The sequence below is a fragment of the Oncorhynchus masou genome, chromosome 15 (genome assembly GCF_036934945.1).
Source record: "Oncorhynchus masou masou isolate Uvic2021 chromosome 15, UVic_Omas_1.1, whole genome shotgun sequence".
Lineage (NCBI taxonomy): Eukaryota > Metazoa > Chordata > Actinopteri > Salmoniformes > Salmonidae > Oncorhynchus > Oncorhynchus masou.
The window spans coordinates 32,125,913-32,146,420 of record NC_088226.1 but is presented as its reverse complement, the minus strand read 5'-3'; the positions used below and the strand labels follow the sequence as shown (position 1 = coordinate 32,146,420).

The following is a 20,508-nucleotide window of genomic DNA, read 5'->3' as shown; positions in this document are numbered from 1 at the left end:
AACTTCTTGTTGACAGGGGGCAGTATTTTCACGTCCGGATGAAATGCATGCCCAAATTCAACTGCCTGCTACTCATCCCCAGAAGATAATATATTATTCGTATTTAGATTTGGATGGAAAACACTCAAGTTTCTAAAACTGTTTGAATCATGTCTGAGAGTATAACATAACTTATTTAGCAGGCGAAACCACGAGGACAAACCATTCAGATTTTTTTTGAGGTCACTCTCTTTTCAATGGGTTTTCATTGGGAATCCAGATTTCTAAAGGGACCTTCTTGCAGTTCCTACCGCTTCCACTGGATGTCACCAGTCTTTAGAAATTGGTTGAGGTTTTTCCTTTATGTAATGAAGAAGTAGCCCTGTTCAAAACGAGGGTCACTTCAAGTGTACTGTTAGAGGCGCGTGACCAGAAAGCTAGCTACAGTTTGTTTTCCTCCTGTATTGAACACAGACCATCGCGTCTTCAATTTTATCGATTATTTACGATAAAAAATACCTACAGTTGTATTACAAAAGTAGTTTGAAATGTTTTGGCAAAGTTTACAGTTAACTTTTAAGATATTTTGTAGTTACGTTGCGCAAGTTGGAACCGGTGTTTTTCTGGATCAAACACGCCAAATAAATGGAAATTTTGGATATATATCTATGGAATTAATCAATCAAAAGGACCATTTGTGATGTTTATGGGACATATTGGAGTGCCAACAAAGAAGGTTGTCAAAGGTAAGGCATGATTTTATATTTTTAATTTATGTTTTGTGTTGCGCCTGCAGGGTTAAAGAATGCTTTCTCTTTGTTTACAGAGGTGCTACCCTCAGAAATTAGCATTGTTTGCTTTCGCCGAAAAGCCTTTTTGAAATCTGACATGTTGGTTGGATTCACAACAAGTGAAACGAAAGTTTGATTTTTATAGTAATTTATTTGAATTTGTCGCTCTTCATTTTCACTGGCTTTTGGCCACATATCCCAGAGAAGTTAAGGGAGGAATAACAGTTTATTACCCCATCACTTCGTCTTCCTGTCGATGGTTGTCATGGTTGGAGATAAGGAGGAGTATATCTAAATTGGAGTATATATACTTGAGTTGGTGGAAACATGTTTTGTCTAATGCTGCTGTATTGATCCTCTGGGAAGAATAAACTCGGTTTAAACTTCCATAGTGTCTGAGTTTTTTACTCTGAGAATTAGAACCTAACAACTCTATGACAAAATGTGCAGAATTGCACGAAATAAGCTTTAAACCTGCAAGATTCTCTCCACCAACAAGAGGGGTGTGAACAGTTTTGTTATGAACAGTGCTTGTGCCCATAGAAATAGATGTGGCACATGCGCGCGGGGACGGGATGTTCCCCAATACTGGAAGGGCCCCCCCCGAGTGAAAAAGTCTGAAAACCTTTGCTGCAGTGGAGAGGGTCAAAAGCTTCAAGTTCCTCGGCATGCACATCACAGAGGATCTGACTTTTTATTACTACTTGTTATTTTTTTACTTTTGCTTTGGCATTTGATTATTGATTGATTGATCATTGTTGAGGAGAGTTAGCAAGTAAGCATTTCACTGTACTGTGCACCTGACAAATAAACTTTGGTATGATTTGCTTTAACTAGAATCGAACAACAGTCATAGAATTCTAGAATGTGTTACATCTAGAACTCCTTGATCTCCAGATTTGACATCTGACCTGTGACAGCGTCAACCTCATCCTCGAAGGAGGCGCAGGAGTTCTGGTACATAAAGTCTCCGAAGGTAGAGAAGGGCATGTTGGTGTTGAGGTTGAGGCCTAGCATGAAGTTATGAACCTTCCCCGCCCGCCCCTCTCGCGTGTTGAGCAAGGAGTCGCCGCTGAAGAGGGAGGTGATCATTCGCTGGACCCAGCTGTTCTGTGTGGTTCCGTACTCATCTTCCGCCCCTGGGTTCTCCTTGCCTCCTGGAGAGGGGAGAGATGGAGAAAAAGAAGGAAGGGAGGGAGACAAGGGAGAGAGAAGGGGACAATGTTGATGAAGAGAGGCCACATGGGATGTACAGTAGGTTTACAGAATGCATTTGGTGGCTAGAGGTGCTTGATAGGACTTGATCTGAAGTGCACAGTTCCGAAGGTGACAGTTTAATTGATCAATCATTTAGTCAACACGCCCAAGTATAAAAATATTATATACAGTTCATTCAGAAAGTATCAGACCACTTGACGTTTTCCAGATTTTGTGAAATTACAGCCGTATTTTATAATGGATTAAATTGTATTTTTCCTAATCAATCTAAATTAACACACTACCCTATAATGACAATGCAAAAACAGGTATTTCGAAATGTTTGCAAATGCATTAATAAAAACTGAAATATCACATTTACAAAAGTATTCAGACCCTTTACTCATTTCTTTGTTGAAGCACAGCCTCAAGTCTTCTTGGGTAGGACGCTACAAGCTTGGCACACCTGGATTTGGGGAGTTTCTCCCATTCTTCTCTGCAGATCCTCTCAAGCTCTGTCAGGTTGGATGGGGAGCATTGCTACATAGCTATTCTCAGGTCTCTCCAGAGATGTTCGATCCAGTCTGGCTGGGACACTCAAGGACAATCAGAAACTTGTCCCGAAGCCACTCCTGCGTTGTCTTGGCTGTGTGCTTAGGATCGTTGTTCTGTTGGAAGGTGAACCTTCTCCCAAGTCTCAGGTGCTGAGTGCTCTGGAGCAGGTTTTCATCAAGGATCTCTCTGTACTTTACTCAGTTAAACTTTCCCTCGATCCTGACTAAACTCTCAGTCCCTGCCGCTGAAGAATATCCCCACAGCATGATGCTGCCACCACCATGCTTCACTGTAGGGATTGTGCCAAATCATGTCCAATCAATTGAATTTAACACAGGTGGACTCCAAGTTGTAGAAACATCTCAAGGATGATCAATGGAAACAGGATTCACCTGAGGTCATTTTCGAGTCTCATAGCAAAGGGTCTGAATAGTTATGTTCAAATCAAATCAAATTTTATTTGTTACAAATACATGGTTAGCAGATGTTAATGAGAGTGTAGCGAAATGCTTGTGCTTCTAGTTCCGACAATGCGGTAATAACCAACAAGTAATCTAACAATTCCAAAACTAATTTATTATACACAAGTGTATGGGGATAAAGAATATGTACATACAGATATATGAATGAGTGATGGTACAGAGCAGCATAGGCAAGATACAGTAGATGGTATCGAGTACAGTATATACATATGAGATGAGTATGTAAACAAAGTGGCATAGTTAAAGTGGCTAGTGATACATGTATTACATAAGGATGCAGTAGATGATAGAGTACAGTATATACGTATACATATGAGATGAATAATGTAGGGTATGTAAACATTATATTAGGTAGCATTGTTTAAAGTGGCTAGTGATATATTTTACATCATTTCCCATTGTTAGGAGTGGCTGGATTTGAGTCAGTGTGTTGGCAGCAGCCACTCAATGTTAGTGGTGGCTGTTTAACAGTCTGATGGCCTTGAGATGCTTTTCAGTCTCTCGGTCCCAGCTTTGATGCACCTGTACTGACCTCGCCTTCTGGATGATAGTGGGGTGAACAGGCAGTGGCTCGGGTGGTTGTTGTCCTTGATGATCTTTATGGCCTTCCTGTAACATCAGGTGGTGTAGGTGTCCTGGAGGGCAGGTAGTTTGCCCCCGGTGATGCGTTGTGCAGAACTCACTACCCTCTGGAGAGCCTTACGGTTGTGAGCGGAGCAGTTGCCGTACCAGGCGGTGATACAGCCCGCCAGGATGCTCTCGATTGTGCATCTGTAGAAGTTTGTGAGTGCTTTTGGTGACAAGCCGAATTTCTTCAGCCTCCAGAGGTTGAAGAGGCGCTGCTGCGCCTTCTTCACGATGCTGTCTGTGTGAGTGGACCAATTCAGTTTGTCAGTGATGTGTATGCCGAGGAACTTAAAACTTAATACCCTCTCCACTACTGTTCCATCGGTGTGGATAGGGGGGTGTTCCCTCTGCTGTTTCCTGAAGTCCACAATCATCTCCTTAGTTTTGTTGACATTGAGTGTGAGGTTATTTTCCTGACACCACACTCCAAGGGCCCTCTCCTCCTCCCTGTAGGCCGTCTCGTCGTTGTTGGTAATCAAGCCTACCACTTGTGTCGTCCGCAAACTTGATGATTGAGTTGGAGGCGTGCGTGAACAGGGAGTACAGGCGAGGGCTCGGAATGCACCCTTGTGGGGCCCCAGTGTTGAGGATCAGCGGGGTGGAGATGCTGTTGCCTACCCTCACCACCTTGGGGCGGCCCGTCAAGTCCAGTACCCAGTTGCACAGGGCGGGGTCGAGACCCGGGGTCTCGAGCTTGATGACGAGCTTGGAGGGTACTATGGTGTTAAATGCCGAGCTGTAGTCGATGAACAGCATTCTCACATAGGTATTCCTCTTGTCCAGATGGGTTAGGGCAGTGTGGTTGAGATTTCATTGTCTGTGGACCTATTGTGGCGGTAAGCAAATTGGAGTGGGACTAGGGTGTCAGGTAGGGTGGAGGTGATATGGTCCTTGACTAGTCTCTCAAAGCACTTCATGATGACGGAAGTGAGTGCTACGGGGCGGTAGTCGTTTAGCTCAGTTACCTTAGCTTTCTTGGGAACAGGAACAATGGTGGCCCTCTTGAAGCATGTGGGAACAGCAGACTGGTATAGGGATTGATTGAATATGTCCGTAAACACACCAGCCAGCTGGTCTGCGCATGCTCTGAGAGCGCGGCTGGGGTTGCCGTCTGGGCCTGCAGCCTTGCGAGGGTTAACACGTTTAAATGTTTTACTCACCTCGGCTGCAGTGAAGGAGAGTCTGCATGTTTTCGTTGCAGGCCGTGTCAGTGGCACTGTATTGTCCTCAAAGTGGGCAAAAAAGCTATTTAGTCTGCCTGGGAGCAAGACATCCTTGTCCGTGACTGGGCTGGTTTTCTTTTTGTAGTCCGTGATTGACTGTAGACCCTGCCACATACCTCGTGTCTGAGCCGTTGAATTGAGATTCTACTCTCTCTATACTGACGCTTAGCTTGTTTGATAGCCTTGCGGAGGGAATAGCTGCACTGTTTGTAATCGGTCATGTTACCAGTCACCTTGCCCTGATTAAAAGAAGTGGTTCGTGCTTTCAGTTTCACGCGAATGCTGCCATCAATCCACGGTTTCTGGTTTGGGAATGTTTTAATCGTTGCTATGGGAACGACATCTTGAACGCACGTTCTAATGAACTCGCACACCGAATCAGCGTATTCGTCAATGTTGTTGTCTGACGCAATACGAAACATATCCCAGTCCACGTGATGGAAGCAGTCTTGGAGTGTGGAATCAGCTTGGTCGGACAAGCGTTGGACAGACCTCAGCGTGGGAGCTTCTTGTTTTAGTTTCTGTCTGTAGGCAGTGATCAGCAAAATGGAGTCGTGGTCAGCTTTTCCGAAAGGAGGGCGGGGCAGGGCCTTATATGCGTCGCGGAAGTTAGAATAACAATGATCCAAGGTTTTGCCAGCCCTGGTTGCGCAATCGATATGCTGATACAATTTAGGGAGTCTTGTTTTCAGATTAGCCTGGTTAAAATCCCCAGCTACAATGAATGCAGCCTCAGGATGTATGGATTCCAGTTTGTAAAGAGTCAAATAAAGTTCGTTCAGAGCCATCGATGTGTCTGCTTGGGGGGGAATATATACGGCTGTGATTATAATCGAAGAGAATTCTCTTGGTAGATAATGCGGTCGACATTTGATTGTGAGGAATTCTATATCAGGTGAACAGAAGGATTTGGGTTCCTGTATGTTTCTGTGATCACACCACGTTTCGTTAGCCATAAGGCATACGCCCCCGCCCCTCTTCTTACCAGAAAGATGTTTGTTTCTGTCGGCGCGATGCGTGGAGAAACCCGCTGGCTGCACCGACTCCGATAGCGTCTCTCCAGTATTCATGTTATTTCTAAAACCAGTTTTGATTTTGTCATTATGGAGTAATTTGTGTATATTAATGAGATCTTTTTTTATTTAATCCATTTTAGAATAAAGCTGTAAAGTAACAAAATGTGGAAAACGGGAAGGGGTCTGAATAATTTCCGAATTAACTGTACTGCATAGTAGGTATATTATCTGATACGACAAGGCAATGGGAGAGCCGGGATTAAAGTAACACACCCATTTTCTCAGATGAGACAGAAGCTTGAATGATGTAGATGAGTCAGCATGTTCCTAATGTGGAGGACGAGCTCCCAACAACAACAAAAAACAGCCCAGTTCAACCATGCTTCAGCGAGTTATCAACAAAAAGTGGTTTTGTGCAATGTAAGTAAAAAAATGTCCCCAGAAGTGTTTTTCGGTTGCACAGTTATGTTTAAGATTCCAAACATATGTCATTTTCTTAACCCATCTAATGAGACCGGATAGGTTTCAAGTATCATGCTAGCTAGTCTTGGGTGTTCGCCTGGGAGAAGTTACAGGAGAGATGGGTGGGACAAATGTTAACTGATGACCTGAAAAAGAAAATACTAAATGTTTAAGCACAGGCCATTTGGTCTCCTCTAGTTCATATTGATTTTATAATGTTAGCAAAATATCAACAAGTGACTGAATGTTTGAAAATGATATGACATCATTAGAATTATGTCTTATTTAATTGACTTGAAGCTTCTCACATAATCCTTTAGTGACAGGTTGGTGGTTAAAAATATACTGAACAAAAATATAAGCGCAACATGCAACAATTTTACTGAGTTACCGTTCATATGAGGAATTCAGTCATTTGAAATAAATTCATTAGGCCCTAATCTATGGATTTCACATGACTGGGAAGGTGCGCAGCCATGGGTGGGCCTATGCCCTTCCAGGTCTAGTCAATCAGAATTAGTTTTTCCCCACAAAAGGATTTTATTACAGACAGAAATACTCCTCAGTTTTATCAGCTGTCCAGGTGGCTGGTCTCAGACTGTCCCGTAGGTGAAGAAGCTGAATGTGGAGGTCCTGGGCTAGCGTGATTGCATGTGGTTTGTAGTTGTGAGGCTGGTTGGATGTACTGCCAAATTCCTAAAACAACGTTGGAGGTGGCTTATGGTAGAGAAATTAACATACAATTCTCTGGCAACAGCGCTGGTGGACATTGCTGCAGTCAGCATGCCAATTGCACGCCCCCTCAAAACTTGAGGAATCTGTGGCATTGTGTTGTGGTAAAATCTCACATTTTAGAGTGGACTTTAATTGTGCCCAGCATAAGGTGCAGCTGTGTAATGATCATGCTGTTTAATCCGCTTCTTGATACGCCACACCTGTCAGGTGGATGTATTATCTTGGCAAAGGAGAAATGCTCAGTAACAGGGATGTAAACAAATTTGTGCACAAAATTTGAGAAAAATACGCTTTTGCTGTGGATAGAAAATTACAGGGATCTTTTTCAGCTCATGTTGCGTTTATATTTTTGTTCGGTATATACAGTACCAGTCAAAATTTTGGACACCTACTCAGTCAAGGGTTCTTTATTTTAAAACATCTCTACATTGTGGAAAACTGAAGACATCAAAACTATGAAATAACACATATGGAATCATGTAGTAACCAAAAAAGTGTTAAACAAATATATATATTTTATATTCTAAGGAGCCACCCTTTGCCTTGACAGCTTTGCACACTCTTGGCATTCTCTCAACCATGAGGTAGTCAACTGGAATGCATTTCAATTAACAGGTGTGCCTTGTTAAAAGTTAATTTGTGGAAACTTTCTTTCTTAATAATACGTTTCAGCCAATCAGTTGTGACAAGGTAGGGGTGGTATACAGAAGATAGCACTATTTGGTAACAGACCAAGTCCATTTTATGGCAAGAACAGCTCAAATAAGCAAAGAGAAATGACAGTACATCATTACTTTAAGACATGAAGGTCAGTCAATACAGAACATTTCAAGAAATTTGAACGTTTTTGCAGTCGCAAAAATCATAGAGCTATGATGAAAATGGTTCTCATGAGGACCGCCACAGGAAAGTAAGACCAAGAGTTACCTCTCCTGCAGAGGTTAAGCTCATTAGAGTTAACTGCACCTCAGATTGCAGTCCAAATAAATGCTTCACAGAGCTCAAATAACAGACACATCTCAACATTAACAGTTCAGAGGACACTGCGTGAATCAGGCCTCCATGGTCGAATCGCTGCAACGAAACATTTACATCATTACATTTAAGTCATTTAGCAGACGCTCTTATCCAGAGCGACTTACAAACCACTACTAAAAGACACTAATAAGAAGAAGAGAGTTGCTGGGAGCAAGAAACCTGAGCAATGGACATTAGACCGGTGGATATCTGTCATCTGGTCTGATGAGTCCAAATTAGAGATTTTTGACTTTGAGACGCAGAGTAGGTGAATGGATGATCTCCGCATGTGTGGTTCCCACCTTGAAGCATGGAGGAGGTGGTGTGATGGTGCTTTGCTGGTGACACTGTCTGTGATTTATTTAGAATTCAAGGCACACTTAACCAGCATGGCTACCACAGCAATATGCCATACCATCTGGTTTGCACTTAGTGGGAGTATCATTTGTTTTTCAATAGGACAATGATCCAAAACACACCTCCAGTCTGTGCAAGGGCTATTTGACCACGAAGGAGAGTGACAGTTCTGCAACAGATGACCTGGCCTCCACAACCCAACCTGATTTAGGATGAGTTGGACCACAGAGTATTTTATTTATTTCACCTTTATTTAACCAGGTAGGCAAGTTGAGAACAAGTTCTCATTTACAATTGCGACCTGGCCAGGATAAAGCAAAGCACTTCGACACATACAACGACAGAGTTACACATGAAGTAAAACAAACATACAGTCAATAATACAGTATAAACAAGTCTATATACGATGTGAGCAAATGAGGTGAGATAAGGGAGGTAAAGGCAAAAAAAGGCCATGGTGGCAAAGTAAATACAATATAGCAAGTAAAACACTGGAATGGTAGATTTGCAATGGAAGAATGTGCAAAGTAGAAATAAAAATAATGGGGTGCAAAGGAGCAAAATAAATAAATTAATTAAATACAGTAGGGAAAGAGGTAGTGGTTTGGGCTAAAATATAGGTGGGCTATGTACAGGTGCAGTAATCTGTGAGCTGCTCTGAAAGTTGGTGCTTAAAGCTAGTGAGGGAGATAAGTGTTTCCAGTTTCAGTGCTTTTTGTAGTTCGTTCCAGTCATTGGCAGCAGAGAACTGGAAGGAGAGGCGGCCAAAGAAAGAATTGGTTTTGGGGGTGACTAGAGAGATATACCTGCTGGAGAGTGTGCTACAGGTGGGAGATGCTATGGTGACCAGCGAGCTGAGATAAGGTGGGACTTTACCTAGCAGGGTCTTGTAGATGACATGGAGCCAGTGGGTTTGGCGACGAGTATGAAGCGAGGGCCAGCCAACGAGAGCGTACAGGTCGCAATGGTGGGTAGTATATGGGGCTTTGGTGACAAAACAGATTGCACTGTGATAGACTGCATCCAATTTGTTGAGTAGGGTATTGGAGGCTATTTTGTAAATGATATCGCCAAAGTTGAGGATTGGTAGGATGGTCAGTTTTACAAGGGTATGTTTGGCAGCATGATTGAAGGATGCTTTGTTGCGAAATAGGAAGCCAATTCTAGATTTAACTTTGGATTGGAGATATTTGATATGGGTCTGGAAGGAGAGTTTACAGTCTAACCAGACACCTAAGTATTTGTAGTTGTCCACGTATTCTAAGTCAGAGCCATCCAGAGTAGTGATGTTGGGCAGGTGTGGGTAGCGATCGGTTGAAGAGCATGCATTTAGTTTGACTTGTATTTAAGAGCAGTTGGAGGCCACGGAAGGAGAGTTGTATGGCATTGAAGCTTGCCTGGAGAGTTGTTAACACAGTGTCCAAAGAAGGGCCAGAAGTATACAGAATGGTGTCGTCTGCGTAGAGGTGGATCAGAGACTCACCAGCAGCAAGAGCGACCTCATTGATGTATACAGTAAAGGAAAAGAAGCCAACAAGTGCCCAGCATATGTAGGAACTCCTTCAAGACTGTCGGATGATCATTCCAGGTGAGCTGGTAGAGAATAACAAGGGTGTGCAAAGCTGTCATCAAGGCAAAGGGTGGCTACTTTGAAGAATTTTAAATATAAAATATATTTTGATTTGTTTAACCATTTTGTTTGGTTACTACATGATTCCATATGTGTTATTTCATAGTTTATGTCTTCACTATTATTTTACAATGTAGAAAATATTGAAAAACCCTTGAATGAGTAGGTGTGTCCAAACCTTTGACTGTGTTACGTTTTAATTATCAGATTAAGAATTTGACGGACACTAATGAAAGCTTAAATCAAGTTTATTCTTCCCAAAGAATTGAACAGCTGAACTGACAAAAACATGTTTACAATAGTGGTGGTATATATATCCCACTTTGGGTGGTCTCCTCCTTCTCGCTAAACATTGTATCTTTATTGCTAGGCAGGAAACTAAGTGATATGGGCAATAACGTTTTCCTTCTCCCTTAACGTGACCTGACCTTGGCCCCCTTCATCACTAATACATGACTCTCTTCCCTTATCAATGCCTGCCACATGATCGTTTTCCCAACACACACTACATTCTAAGCTTAATTGCACCCACCATATACCTTCCTCCTACAGTTGACCATTAAATCCACTTCAATGACTGTAGATGAAGGGGAGGAGACAGATTAAATACGGATTTTTAAGGCATGAGGCAATTGAGACATGGATTGGGTATGTTTACCATTGAGAGGGTGAATGGGCAATACAACATATTTAAGTGCCTTTGAATGGGGTATTGTAGTAGGTGCCAGGCGCACCGGTGTTTGCCAAGAACTGCAACGCTACTGGGTTTTTCACACTCAACAGTTTCCCATGTGTATCAAGAATATGCCACCACCCAAAGGACAACCAGCCAAATTGACACAACTGTGGGAAGCATTGGGCCAGCATCCCTGTGGAACGCTTTTGACATCTTGCTTTGATGAATTGAGGCTGTTCTGAGGGCACAAAGGGGGAGGTGTGCAACTCGATATTAGGAAGGTGTCCTTAATGTTAACACTCAGTGTATATAAGTTGTTTGTCATGAAAGATGGTCTCTCTAGTTCTATCGATCTTTGAGTGATTAGGGGAAAAAAGGTTATTTGAATAGCCTAAAAACGTAAGGTATTCTAGCACGTCGTGATATTCAAAAATAACAAGAATGAAAGTCTATAGCCTAAGCATATGCTATTCTCAATCACAGCTTTATGAGAGATAGAACAAACAATATGATTTATTTCCTATTATTTTATGAGGCAAATAAAGCAATTATTATTCAGTTCTGAAGATGGTAGACTGCTTCTATCCAGCCCATGATGTAGGCCTATAACCGAGCTCACTATGTCGAGAGCCTGTTCCTCAGACAGTCACTGCAGCATCAAGGCTGTGACTTCCCCTGAACAGTTTGAATGTGTTAAAATAATGTAGACCACACAATTATTCAGGTTTCTGTGTATTTCGTATGAATCATTATGCATCATGGATATTGCAGTTCTCACCTTTCCAAGGCCTCTCGTCATTATCTTGTCTGTCCTCCCCCACAATGTGCTGAGGCTTTAACTGTTCTGCAGGAAAAGACAAGGACATCTTCTTTAAAATCACACGTTCCCTCATATCATAGCATGACATGTAATCGCTTACATTAGGCTGTCCAATTAACTTTCAATTGTTTAGGCCCTACCTTTTTATAAACTCATTTGCAACAACGGCTTACATAGCAAACACAATAAAACAATTGACATTTAACATAAACCAGTATAAATTATTGGAATGGGTGTAGGTGTACCTGCTTGCAGATGCAACACACGCGAAAAAGGTCAAACCAAACACCAACAGCCCATGAAACAAACTTAAAAAGCCATTTTAAATAATGACAGGAAGCTGAACATGATCTTTGTTTTCACATCTGTGAGCTGGCATCAGGTACTAGCATGTCACATTAATCTGCGTTCACAACGAGTCAGGCATACCGTACGTAATAAAAATAAAACCAGACGACAATGGGAGGTGCAGTTGGCTTGTGTTGTGCAGAGCAGATCCAACACATTGGATTGGGACTATGGGCTAACACAACACATAGGAACTAAGCCTTTGGGCTAAGCACAGTCATTGTCTTCAGGTCTATATGCTGCAAAGTATGAGCTTCACTGTGAGTAGATACAAGACAAGTGTGTGTGCTGTACTAACTGTAGAGGAGACCATGATGTGGCACTTTATCTGTACAGGGTGCATGACTTCATTTGAGTCAGAGATCAGACCTGAGGTCAGGGTTAGGATTGGGGTTATATAAGACAAGTGTGTGTGGTTTCTTACCGAGCTCTTCCTCCATGGTGCTCCCCCCGACAGTGTCTTTGACACCCAGCACTCTGTTGAAGAGGATGGAGAAGGCACTCCCCCAAACCCCTGGAGAGCGATTAAACCCACTAGATCAACATCAATATCATGTGATGACTTATGAATATCATGTGAGGAATGTCTTCAGGAAGTCCTATGCAGAAGTGCCAGCAATATTCTGTTGTTTGTGTATGTATGTGTGGGGTTTCTTACCCATAAGGAAATGTAGTGGGTTCTCTTCATACTGCTTCACAGTGATTCCCATGAAGAACTTGCTTCCAAAAAGATCAGGGGTCATGAACGTTCCGTACTTTGCCATTCCAATCTCATACGGGCTGAACTCCACCCAGTCTGTCAAAAAAAAAAGGTTAAATAAAAGAACTTCCATTGATAAAAATGGAATGTATGTAACTAACTAACTCTTTAATTAGGGGAGCACACTAAGTGCAATGTAATTGGGAACATGTGTATATCCTGCAGTAAATATGAGTATGTTTTTGTTATGGAAAAGGTTCACAGTAACGGTGCAGGCCAGAAGCAACTGTCATTATGACCTCCATTACTGGAACCAGGTGACAGGGGGTATATGCCCTACCTGACTCTAGTGACACAAAAACACCCACACATATAATTGTAAGGCACAACACACTGTTCAAACACGATAAGTCTGACAGAGCTCCTCAGACTGACAATATACTATCACCTTTCAGCCTATCATTGGTCCTGGATTAAGGCGTAGAATGTTACTACCGTACTGTAAGTTATGTGGTGTTATTTTTTGCCTTTCTCTGGAGTAGTTGTGACAGCGTTACCTTGTCACATCAGAGATACAAGGTGGGGGATTTACACTAAAACAAAAAAGTAAATGACTAACCAATTTAATATTCTATTCCAGCTAATCTGTAAAATACACTGGAACACCAACATTAATTTGTATGAATATTATTACAAATATGTTGGTCGCAGTACCAATGACTCAGCATACGGTAATGGACTCAGTCACCCTAACACGGGACTGGTTTCCCCTGAGGACTGTTTTGAGGTCCGTTTTACATGTCATGTCATTATGAATCAAGGTAAAATTTGAGAAAGATCCTAGATCAGGACTAGGGGCTTATCACAACCACATTGACACCTACATAACATTGCCCTTCCACATTGTACTACTTAATTCATCTACTAGTAATGGGGGGGGGGGTAGGTTGTTCTCCATCTTCTTTTTAAATAGGCAGTCAATTTGTTTTCAGCACTTTTATTTCCATGACTAATCAAAACATGTTTTCTCATGGCTCTCTCTTTTCCCTCTGCAGCAGACATATGGAGAGCAATATGTTTGGAACATTGAATCGCTAATAAAATCACAGTATCGAATTGCAATACATATAGAATTGTGAGAATCAGTATCTTGATAATATCGTGAGGTCCCTGGCAATTCACAGCACTAACTCTTACACATTGTTGATGTTCCTTCTCACACTACAGCACTAAAACGACAAGAATGCCTGGGGTCAATATGTTGATAGCTTCATTCATTGTATTGGAATAACATTGTTTGCATAATCCTTTGTTCGTCAGTTCCTCCTTACCTTCAGTAACAGAGACTTTCAGATCTGCAAATTGTTCAGACTCGTGTCACTATTAATTTGTTTAAAATGAATGGGACAAACTTCACCAGCGTTGGCCATATGCACAGTGGTTATCTGCAGTACATTCATGGATGACTCTCTCAAAGCAACATTTGAATATTAGCCAACCATGACACAGTGTGTGTGAAAGGAGTGCTCCAAGCAAATGTAGAGAATGGAAATTTGCATGCGGGAGAGATTCTGACCATCTCTGATTACTCATAATGCAAAAGGCATACACACATTCATTGTACTAGAGATCCAAAGACACACACACAAACACTTCAGAACTTGAATCGTCCATTCCAACTAAATGCCCAATACTGCGGACACACTCACACTACGTGCATGACACAGGCGGCTGGTGGTATGTTAATTGGGGAGGACGGGCTCATTGTAATTGCTAGAACAGAATCATTGGAATGGTATCAAATACATCAAAGAGTTTGATACCTTTCCATTCACTCCATCCCAGCCATTATTATGAGCAGGCTTCCTCTCACCAGCCTCCTGTGGTGCATTAACTCCTACTGAAATGATACGCTTCATTGAAAAACTGAGAACGGAGGAGAACCTCAGAGCCACACTGACCTTGTGATCTACAGTAATACACACAGACCCACACACACAAACAAATGTTAACACACCATTATGAATGTAAATCAGTGAGGTAAAGGCAATAACAGGGGCTCATCACTCTCTCCTCCCCCTCTGACGCAGGTCTACTCAAACTGACAACAGTGATTGTTGTGTAACTATTTTGTGTGAACAAACACAGACCACCCACACAAACACACACACACTGACCTGCGAACATGAGCTCGGACACGTCTGGTTTGACGTGCAGACAGGTGAACAGAGGGAGAGGACACTGGCCCTCGTTCACCTTCTCCTGCAACTCACTCAGCTTTGTGTCCATCCTCTGATGAAAACAGAGAAAGATTGGGTTATAGTCAGTTTAGTTTCATCCTCTTGAAGACAGAGAGCGAACGAAAGATGGGTGAAATAATGCAGTAACAACAAAAACAGGTGTGCGCGGTTCTCCTCTCACAGCAGGGATGAGTGTCTCTCCGATGAGCATGCCGAAGATGTCAGTGAAGGTGACGGGCTGTCCGTTGGCCTTCTTGCTCCACAGAGACTGGATGTAGTTGGTGATGTGCTGGGGCAATAGCAGTCTCAGAGGGTTACTGCTCACTCTTTTCATCAGCTCCGCGTTGATCTCCTTAGGACCCTTAGAGGGGAACTCTGGGTGAGAGAACAGGGTCGACATGTACCTGCGGGAGGGACGGAGAGGGAAAGAGATAGTGAGGGAGGAAGGGAGGCATGAGAACAAACAGGAAGAGTACATACAGTCCTCCATCTAAAAACAGGTTACATTTTGGTGCAGAGGTAGATGGGTAGATACTGTAGGAGAAAAGAGGAGTGGGAGGGAGGGAGGGAGAGAGCATGGTATAAACAGATGAATAGTTGACTGACCAGGTGGATCCAGAGAGGCCAGCAATGTAGGTGGCACAGTCCAGGACCCCAGACTCATACAGGCCCTTCATAACCCCAGAGAAGCCCACCATGGCCCTGAAGCCTCCCCCTGAACCCACTATGGCGATCACCGGCACCTGCACAGATAGACAATGACAGCCACAGACAGGAAGAGATTGGAAAGGATTCGGATGCCTGTCATAACATGACTCCTTGAGATTCATAGCAGCTCAACTGTAAGTAAGCCCTACTTCCTGATGTTACGTTCGGCAGTCAGTCTACAGTAGATGACTGTTGTTGCCTCACTCTACTTGCTGATGTTCCTGGGACTCTTTCCGCCTCTGCACTGACTTCTCTGAACTAGAACCACAGTCATTTCCCCAAAAATATTATAACCCACTCTGATACAACAACTGCACTTCACTGAGTTGTGAAATGTTCTAGTATTTACTAGCCTCAATGGGAATGCGGTGTGGCAGCTCAGAAGTTCTGCAACAACACTTTTATGTGGTGGATTATTATCTCATTATGGCTGGTAGTTTCCGGATCATTCGAGAACACAGGCAGGCAGTGAGAGGTGACGGATAGAGGCTACAACCAGGAGGACAGGGCCAAATGTCAGCTACCTCTGAACCAGCCTTCAGAGCTTTCGGTGTGAGAGGACGTTAGGGCCTATAAAATGATCATGTTTGAATACTAAGAGACCTGTGGATGTGGTGTACGTGTTCTTGCATGTAAAAAGTGGTGCCGTTGGCTAATATTGTCTCGTCTATGAACTTGACCACTATGCTCAGTAACGCTGCAGAGTAAGCCCCCTTCTATGGCAATAAATGCGTTATTTAGCTCATGTCTATTATATTGCCCGTTCATTTTGAAATGGTTACCATTCTATGACCTATTGACCCTGCAATGCATCCTAATACATGAGGTTTCACATGTAAAACACTGCATTTGACTGTAAGTCAGAAACTGATTTAAAAAAGAACTGGTTGGCAGTAGGCCGCTTTGCAAGCCTGGGCCCACAGTACTCAGGTATGCCCACCTCCTGAGGGGTGCTGGGGAGGAAGCGGGGCTTGTCCATGTCCAGCAGCTTCTTGATGCCCAGCATCACCCTCTCTCTGCGGGCCCGTCTGAATAGTTTCTCCTTGTCACACAGGGTCAGGCTGAACCGCAGGTCCAGGTTCGCACTGCATGGGGACACAGAGACAAGATAAGGTTATAACCCTGCATATGGCCATAAGCAAGACATAAGCAAGACAAAATGTTTATCAAATAAATAGGTCCCACTTGATTTGGATAGTCCGGATTTTCATACTACGAAAACTATTTGTTGATAAGCAACTGCTTGCTAAGGTTACGGTTAGGTTAAGAATACCCCTAACCATAACTAGGGTTAGAGTTTGTAGATAGTTGAAATGTTACTGATAGTATGTAGAGCATCTACAGACTATCCAAATAAAGTGTTACCAATAAATATGTCATATTGGACCAATGTAATAATTTACTATCAATTTAGATTGTTAGAGTGCTCAGTTGAATGTGTCCCACTATAAAAAGCCTGTTTGTGGGGTCAGGGAGTTTAGGATGTGTGTTGTTGAGTGAAATGAAGTAAGATTAGTTTAGAAGACCTACAATAATAAGCATAAACGAAAGCAGACAAAACACATTCACACTTATGTCATTACATTTCGACAACTGCTTTAAAAACATCACGTTTTCCCATATGGAGACAGACACACATCTCTGTATTCTCTTTAGTCAGCCATGATGATTGATTTTATGTTCTGTAGGTTAGCCAGCCATGACTGAAGTTAACTTAGACTCCAGATGTTATTAGGTCTGGTCTGAGATAGACCTCCAGAGACAAACACACCCAAGACCCCCGACCTCCCACCTCCGCATTACTGAGACTACAATCATGCCAAGCATGTCCTCCCCTTCACCTAAAATAACAATCTGGTTAGAGCATTGGGCCGGTAAACGAAAGATCGCTGGTTTGAATACCCGTGCAGACAAGGTGAAAAATCTGTCTATGGGCCCTTGATCAAGGCATTTAACCCCGATTTGTTCCAGGGGCGATGTACTACTATCGCTGACCCTGTAAACAACACATTCCAGTGTATATGAAAATAATAATAAATAATTATATATATATATTATTTTTTTAGCAACAGTCCAGTATATCTTAGCCATGTGTTTACTGAAAACAGTTAGTTGTTAAAAAAGGAATAGAAAGAAATATGGTGGCTCCCATTGCCCTGGAAGAAGTGGTGTTCATTGATCTCGCTCTTATTAAACAAACTACACTTTGGCCCAAACAATCTATTTAGCGCAAAATTGACAAACAACTCAACTGGGAAATGAAATGGCACCCCCAGCCCCCAATATATAACAATAATGCCTTGCGATCTGGAGGATGGCCTTTCACATCGCCTCAATGGTCCAAGTGTGGTATCTGTACCCTTTGCGATATCATGGAGAGAAATGGTTTGAGGATATTCCAAGATCTGAAAGAAGCATTTATTTATATTACCAGGTAACTCTTTTTTTTCTTTATCTCCAACTTAGGTCAGCTGTTCTGGTTTACAAGGTTCCATGGGAAACCCAGCTGTCGATTCATCCAATGGATGGAATTTGTAAACACCAAAGGACTAATCTTGGTAATATTTCAACAACTTTCGGAAAGCTCGCCATCAAAAAAAGTATGGCCCACAGATCTAAATGTAACTGAATCGTCTTTTTTATTGGACCAGAATATGGAAAAAATTACAATGAAGATGTGTGAAGAGGGAGGCTAGGAGGGATGGGAAACATGGTTTCCGGGAGGGGAGGGAGAATGCAGGCAGGTGGATGGGGGCTGAGGGGGTTGGGGGGAATGGGTTTTCCAACCATACAGAATATTACTTAAACTGCTGATGCTGTTCTTTTGTCTTTGTATGCACTTCTCAGATTTTTTGGGGTTTGAGTGGTAGCCCACATGTACAGGAAGGTGGTACCTGTAAACCCATTCTGAAAATGGACAACCTAAATAAAAAGCTGATCATCAAAAAAAAAAATGAAAATAAATATTAAAGAGTTTTGTACTAAAACACAAATGGTGTCATTCACATAGCTTGAGGTGAATTCCTGTGCTTTGTTTAAGCTGACCACAGTAAGAGTAGCTGCTGCTTCTGCAAAAGCTAAATGGGGATCCAAATAAATAAACAGACAGATGAGGAGAGGAGTGTTCATGGAGGTGCACGTACCAGACCTCCAGGGCCATCTCTAAGTACACATTGGTTGCCTGTCAAAACAACACAAAAGACGCTGTGGTTATTGTAGAAGAGAAAACATTGATTAATCTGTCAACAGCCTGGGATAAAACAAAACAAAAAAGCAATCTGTCAACAGCAAAACACCCTGGGATACAGTACAACATTCACAAGGAGAGGGGATGAGAAACACTGTAGGAGGATGAGGGTAATTTGAGAGAAGGGGAGAGAGAGTCAGCTACAGTAAAGGAAGAGGAAGAGTGGATGAAGAGGGATAGATAGAGGGTGAGATAAGAGAGAGGGATATTCAGTAAGAGGTAGGAGGAGAAGAGTGGAACACCTCACTGCCATAGATTAGTCAACATCACTCAACAGACAATTATATATTTGTGTGAGCTAATGTCGTTCAGGCAAACACTTTCCTTCAGAATACTCTACAGACAGACAGTGTAAGTATAGAGGTCTTACTTTGCCGATGAGGAAAGGCACCATCTCTGTGTGGCCAGTTTTCAACATCTTGGAGATGTTGTACGATGCAGTCCCAAGCTTCTCGTCCATCACGTAATTGGCATCCATTAATGTTATCTGATTGAGTACAGCACCAACCAACAAGCTTAAGGCTTCAGCTTCCACATCTTGACCTGACTGGGAGTTCAGTTGATTTAACTTTAAATAAACTGTGCTGATCTGAGTTGAACTGACACGGTTCCATTGCTCACCTCTAGAATATTGTCCTGGTTTGGGTCCAGTATGAAGTCAAAGGTCTCATTCCATTCTGGGTGGATGTCGTTGTCTATGTGCCTCGTTCGTTTCCTGCTCTCAGGGGTGGTGGGAATGAACAGCTCCACATAGGGGTCAGGAGTGTCCACTGCAGACACAAACACATGTGTTACATACAGTACACACATTTACATACAAGCTAACATAGAATATATTGTTATTACATAGCTATAAGAGCAAGTTAATATGAAGTGTTTGAATATTCTGCCTGGTCTTGAGTATTTGGAATAATTACATTTCACGACACAATATAAATGTATATAAATATAAACATACATAAACGACTATTCCCTGTAATGTTTTTATGTTGGAGAATTTGTGATTGACAACATGTGAACTAGGAGCATGTGGAATAACAGGTGTTGTCAGACTCACACAGGTCACCCAGTGCTCCCTTAGTGACATTCTTAGCTCGCACCACTGTTACTCTGAACTTGTGTGAGAACTGCTGCTCCACCTGCACACAAACATCAACGGAAACTTAGCCTGTGAGCAAGGACACACTTCACCACACATGCACAGATCTATCACACTTGAACTCCAACAACTGCCTAGAACTACTTAGGGACCGTGTGTACGATATTAACTGTGCTTTTCGTCTAAACCTAGGCTTAGATACAACCATGTGATACAAGAGGTGTCAAGGTGAAGTGTGAGCCCTATCCCTTTTCTTTACGATTATCAGAGCTCCCTTACCCCAACTAAGGGGCAGCCGCTGGTCTTTTTTGTTGCCTTGCTATTGTTTTGCAGTCATTTGTAAACATAAGGTATGATGATGTAATTTTGTCTTATCACCATTCCTCTTGTAGTGAATCAGTAGATCTGCTAGTGTTCACTACAGTGTAACAGTGATGAGTGAGCAGCAGGCACAGACTTTCGCTGGGAACTAGACTGCCATGGTGGGGCTACAGAAAAGTGGCACATCTCCTAGTCAAGCCAGTTGGGCACCTTCTTCATATAAAAATGGTTTTTATTTGTGTTTTCTTTATTGAAATAGAAAGTCACAAATGAGAAGA

The 20,508-nt window shown here is 42.5% G+C and overlaps 1 protein-coding gene across 6 annotated transcripts in view; it reads right to left on the bottom strand.

Annotated features, from left to right (window-relative positions):
• The window catches only part of LOC135556150 (cytosolic phospholipase A2-like), a 55,445-nt gene that overhangs the window by 13,713 nt on the left and 21,224 nt on the right, over nt 1-20,508 (bottom strand). For all 6 annotated transcript variants that reach the window (XM_064989113.1, XM_064989108.1, XM_064989109.1 and 3 more), the window contains exons 3-14: nt 19,868-19,949; nt 19,432-19,580; nt 19,181-19,297; nt 18,707-18,744; nt 16,504-16,648; nt 15,462-15,598; nt 15,037-15,259; nt 14,793-14,907; nt 12,574-12,711; nt 12,340-12,429; nt 11,526-11,591; nt 1,682-1,927 (exon numbers count right to left, since the gene is read on the bottom strand). In XM_064989113.1, the coding sequence (XP_064845185.1) occupies nt 1,682-1,927; nt 11,526-11,591; nt 12,340-12,429; nt 12,574-12,711; nt 14,793-14,907; nt 15,037-15,259; nt 15,462-15,598; nt 16,504-16,648; nt 18,707-18,744; nt 19,181-19,297; nt 19,432-19,580; nt 19,868-19,949 (1,546 nt within the window). The remainder of the gene's footprint in view (nt 1-1,681; nt 1,928-11,525; nt 11,592-12,339; nt 12,430-12,573; nt 12,712-14,792; nt 14,908-15,036; nt 15,260-15,461; nt 15,599-16,503; nt 16,649-18,706; nt 18,745-19,180; nt 19,298-19,431; nt 19,581-19,867; nt 19,950-20,508) is intronic.